Here is a 5366-nt window from a genome sequence, read left to right on the forward strand (position 1 = left end):
ACCACTAAGGTCTATATAAAAGAGACTTCAGATACAGTATTAGGGACCACTAAGGTCTATATTAAAGAGACTTCAGATCCAGTAGAAGGGACCACTAAGGTCTATATAATAGCATCCAAAGACCACCATGTCATTGGACCTTTAAATCTTCCCGACAGGCAACTGCAACCTCGTGTACGCCATCATCCGAAAGCGCAACGTTTTCCACCAGCTGGCCAACCTTCCCACCGACCCGGCGTCTATTCAGAGGGTGCTGCAGAAGAAGAAGTCCGGGATTTCCCGGAGCATCTCTACGGAGACAGTTTCCACGGAGTTGTCTAGATCTGCCGTACCTGCCGAGCCCGGCACGATCAAAGCCAGCTTAGAGGCCACTCCAGGTAGGAAGATAGATAACTACTGTACCGTATTAACCAGAATACGAGAGCACCCCGATATTAGGACTGACCCATCATTTTAGTCCCTCATATTGTTTATCAATCATATATTGTCATCCCCTTCGGTCAACGTCCCTGTAGACACCTTTTAAAAAAAATTATCGGGGGGGGGGGGGGTCTAGTTCACTAAGTACTACCTCCCTAGTTCGCCCCATTTAGGCTGAGTTCTGCTTGCCTGTTTGCTTTGTGTCAAACCCCCCATCTCTCTCCCCCCCTTTCATGTCCATCCACTATTGCTATAATAATTAAGGGAAAAGCCCCAAAAAATTATCTTAAAAAAAAAAAAAAAAAAAAGTTTTTCCTTGCCACTTTATTTATTATTTATTATGCTTGAAATTTGCTTTAAAAAAATTAAAAAAGTGTTTTTTTATTTATTTATTCAGTTATAATGTGGTCGAGACCATCTCTCTGTGTCCTGAAATAACTTCTGTTATTATTTACAATATAAATTGAATTCTCCATCGTTGATAAGTACGTTCCGAGTGTTTTAAGCAATCCTAGTGTATGAATATGAAGAAGTTTAAATGGGTGGGGTTTATTTTGGGGGGGGGGGGGTCTGGGGTCTGGTTCTCGATTGAAGTCTATTGTCCCCGTTGTAAAATCCTCCACGAAGGCCCAAGAACCAACAAAAACTCAACAAAAACCTTTTTTTTTATTCCAGTTCTTCTCTTGCGTCCTTTAGGAATCAACAAGATAACGGAGAAGTCCCAGGTGAGTGTGGACGGCACCATGGTTACCGTCCCTCACTCCGACTTTCCGCAGACGTCCCCCGACAACGGCGCCGGGGCCAGCGACACGGAGTCCAACTCGGAGCGAGACCTCGAGGTATGCACCCGGGTCCTCGTCCCTCTGGACCCAGTCCCCTGTTTGACATGTTGGACCCTGGTGTTGTCTTCACCTTCGGGACCCTCAAACTGCCCCGTGATTTATTTGGGTTTTTAACAACAATTCTGAAATACTATTTTACTTCATAATCTATTAACAAATATTGTCTTTATCCCTTGTGTTGTCTTCCCGTTAACCAGGAACTTGCCCTTCCAGGTCAAAATTGCTTTTCCAATGTTTTTGTTCCTATTTCTGATTTATTTGTCACTTTTTCCAGCTTTCGGTACTTTAAAAAAAAAAAACCTGAGCTGGTTTAATAACAGGTTTTACACTTATTTTTGTAACTCATGGTCAATAAACCTCATTTATATCAAATTATACATAAGTTTTTAGTTAAAAAGGCAGAATTTATGAATTATTTTAGCAAATTGTTAAGATCATGTTGATGGATGTTGATGTTATGTCAAAGTTTAGTCCGGATACTGATATGAAACCATAAAAAAAAAAGAGTAAAAATGCTATAAGAGTCAATAAAAAAGCAACTCTCGTGTTTTTATTCCGTCGTCAGATCTCCCGCACGGAGTCCGAAGCGGCGAGGAGTCGGATGTCGAGTGTGTCGTCCTCGGCGGCGTCCTGGAGCGCTAACACAGACTGGGTCAGTGGACGTTTTTACTGCTTTTATCCCTCCATCTCTCGCTCTGTCCTCCATTAAGCTGCATGCCGTGGTGGAGTGTACCCTGGCTTGAGAAAGTCCACCCCCCCAGGCTAAAGTTGACTAAAAAGAGGGATAAAACATCATCTTTCGGAAATTGGTCTTAATGCCTTAATTAAAAAAAAATGTAGGAAAATCCAACCTTTAAAAGGACACAATTATCTTTGTGAATGAATAATGTGTCGTAAATAAATATATGTCCTTCCTTTAAAATATAGAGTGCATACATATACACCCCCCGATGTTAAATTCCCATAGAGGCAGGTATCTGGTAGATCTTTTTATTATTTAACGCCAGTCATTTCCTGGATCAGGATACTATGCATCCTGATAAAGTTCCCTTGGCCTTTGGAAATACACACACACACACACACACACACACACACACACACACACACACACACACATCATCTCATACCCTCCACCATACCTAGAGCTTGGCATGGTGTTATTTCAGTTTGACTAATATCTGGTTTGATTTGCATTGAGAGATGATCTTATGGAAAGTTCCCCATGCTGATCTCTAGGTATGGTGAAGGGTATGTGATTGTGTGTGTGTGTGTGTGTGATGATGTGGGTGTGTGGGTGTGTGGGTGTGGGTGTGTGTGGGTGTGTGTGTGTGTGTGTGATGATGTGTGTGTGTGTGTGGACATTCTTTAAAATGTGATATAAGTTCTTTAAGTAAAGGATCTGAATACGTCTTCAACCGCTGGCTGCGTGTGTGCGTGTGTGTGTGTGTGTGTGTGTGTGCATGTGCGCGTGTGTGCGCGCGTGTGTGTGTGTCTCAGGTGTCGTCGTGGAAGGTGAAACTCCCTCTGCAGACCATCATGAGACTGTTACAAGTTCTGGTCCCTCAGGTGGAGAAGATCTGCATCGACAAGTAAGAATCACACGACTTTTAATCTCAGAAGCAAATGGATTACACAACACCTGATGTTAGGTGGTTAATGGGGCTGCATGCTGCAAAGCAGGGTTTCTCAAAGGGGGGTACATGTACCCCTATGGGTACCTTGGAGGACTGCAGGGGGTGAAATGTTTTTCAGTTACTTCTTCTGTCTTTTTTTCCCAAGCTTGTTTTCTCATTTGTTTTAACCTCTTCTTGCTTTTAGAAAGACATCCGTCTCTTTAATGTTCCCCCTTCTTCACAATCTGGTTGCTAACTGTGTCTCCGTGTGTTTGGCGTTGGGCAGACAGTGTACAGTGGGTTCATCACTGAAACCAAAACAACAGAGTTGGGGGCAAGCAGCAACATCTGGTCCTGAAGAGCGTTACCTGTACTCCCTCTACCGGCCAGCAGGGGGCAGCTCTTCTGGTTGGATAGACGTCTATTAGAACATCAGTCTCCTTTGATTTATTACCTCAGGCAACATTTTTATAACACGTTTATGTTCTCAATGGCTACTTTCAAGTCTTCTTCCATCCAGCATGATGTTTATTTAGTGAATTATGGTCCTTGGGATTGGGATTCGGCGTTCCTACAGCTCTGTCCACTGGTTGTCAGACAGCTCCGCCCTCTGCTCCAAATAAGCTCCATTTTGGCTTCATGTCACTTTATTTATAAAATGACATTTTGTTTCCCTTTGGTTAACCCTTGTGTTGCCCTCTCGAGTCGAAAACTGTCAAAAATTGACATTTTTTTGGCACTTTCTCGGACTTTTTAGTTTTCACCAACACCACCTCACTAGCACTAGTTTTACTGCTTTTTGGAATTCTTTTTTTAGTTAAAAAGCAGAAATTATGAATTATTTTGACTAATAGTTAAGATCAGAGGAATGAAAGTGATCCATTGTATTTGCGATGAGCATTGTGTGGATTCCAAGCCAATTTGGTTAAAGAGAAACTCATATTTCAGATATAGACATTTTTTAAAAGGGGTCAAATTTGGCCCGAGGACAACATGAGGGTTAAAAAAGCCAGAATTAGGCAAAAGTCTATTTTTCCTCCATAGTCCCCTGACCTCAATGTTAAAAAGGCTTTTTATTTTAAATACAAAGAAACAAAAAGGAAGACAACACGAGCAGAACTAAACTCCCAGAAACAGAAAAAAACCAAACACAACGCACAAGACAAGACAAGACACAACGAGAAGCAGAAAGATATACAGCAACGTATAGTATATAATAAAAAATCATAGTGTAGTATTGCGATATTTTCAGTGGTAATACTGCATCAATACACAAGTTTTATTATATATGTGTTGGTCAGTTTTTAATAACATTGAAGCGATATGAACAGGAAATGTTTCTTTTTGGATGAAACGCACGTTGACAAAGAGCATTTGAAATTGGGAAAAATATGAAGTTTGGGGAAAAAGGTTACGAGTTGCAGTCTATCGCAGCAATATTGCAAAATGTTTAAAATCGCAGTAATATCGTATTGCGGTGTAAGTATCGTGATGATATCGTATCGGGAGGCGTCTGCTGATTCTCGCCACTAGAGTATAGGGTGAACACATGGTATAATTATTACAACTGACAGCTGTTAGCTCCAAAAAAACAAGATGGCGACGGCCAAAATGAAACTTAATTTACACGGTCTATTATTGTGGACCACAAAAACCAAAATAATGAGCTGCAAAGGTGCTAAAAGTTTCCGTACAGAGCTTCCTTTCATCCAATCATTTGGTTAATAAGACTTTAATCACGCAGACGAGTTTGACTGTCGTCGTCTCGTCCTTAGGGGGTTGACGGACGAGTCCGAAATCCTGAAGTTCCTCCAGCACGGCACGCTGGTCGGCCTGCTGCCCGTCCCCCATCCCATCCTCATCAGGAAGTACCAGGCCAACGCCGGCACGGCCATGTGGTTCCGCACCTACATGTGGGGGGTCATCTACTTACGGTAAACCAACCTGAGAATGAATGTAACCTGGTGTATTTTTTGATGGATTAACCCCGTGAAGCCCAGTTTGGACCAAAGATTGCAGACGAGACTAAATCCTCTTAAAACGTCGAAGGGGGACAGTTTCAGAGGTGGGAACCGGTTTGACTGAGCTGGACTCAGATGGTCCTAGTCTCCAGAGGCTGGTCTTAGAACGTAAGAGACGTCGCCTGTTTCTACGTCGCCTGTTTCTAAAGCCAGAGAAGAAATTGAGACTGAGATTCGGGGGGGCGAGTGGTCAAGCGAGCTAGAGAGCGACTGAAGAGAGCGAGCGGCGATAGAACGAGCCAGAGAATCAGAGAAGTTTTTGCAGATTCCTCACTAGATATGTAAATGGTAGAAAGCATCTCACTATCACTAATATCCACATTCATATTTAGACGGGACTAAAGCTATGTTCGATTTTATTTATAGTATCAATTCATTACAAGAGTTATCTCAAGCAGGTCTAGACCTCTCTATAATCTACAGATAGAGCAGGTCTAGACCGCTCTATAATTTACAGATAGAGCAGGTCT

At 42.3% G+C, this 5366-nt stretch overlaps 1 protein-coding gene across 2 annotated transcripts in view; it reads left to right on the top strand.

Moving 5' to 3' along the window:
• Positions 1 to 5366, top strand: part of LOC117937170 (protein HID1-like) — a 12478-nt gene that overhangs the window by 6385 nt on the left and 727 nt on the right. Inside the window, exons 10-14 of one of the 2 annotated variants that reach the window (XM_034860947.1) lie at positions 159 to 377; positions 1096 to 1259; positions 1828 to 1914; positions 2760 to 2851; positions 4651 to 4809. In XM_034860947.1, the coding sequence (XP_034716838.1) occupies positions 159 to 377; positions 1096 to 1259; positions 1828 to 1914; positions 2760 to 2851; positions 4651 to 4809 (721 nt within the window). The remainder of the gene's footprint in view (positions 1 to 158; positions 378 to 1095; positions 1260 to 1827; positions 1915 to 2759; positions 2852 to 4650; positions 4810 to 5366) is intronic. The other variant, XM_034860948.1, reaches the window with a different exon arrangement.

Source organism: Etheostoma cragini, chromosome 21 (assembly GCF_013103735.1).
Source record: "Etheostoma cragini isolate CJK2018 chromosome 21, CSU_Ecrag_1.0, whole genome shotgun sequence".
In the NCBI taxonomy this organism is placed as follows: domain Eukaryota; kingdom Metazoa; phylum Chordata; class Actinopteri; order Perciformes; family Percidae; genus Etheostoma; species Etheostoma cragini.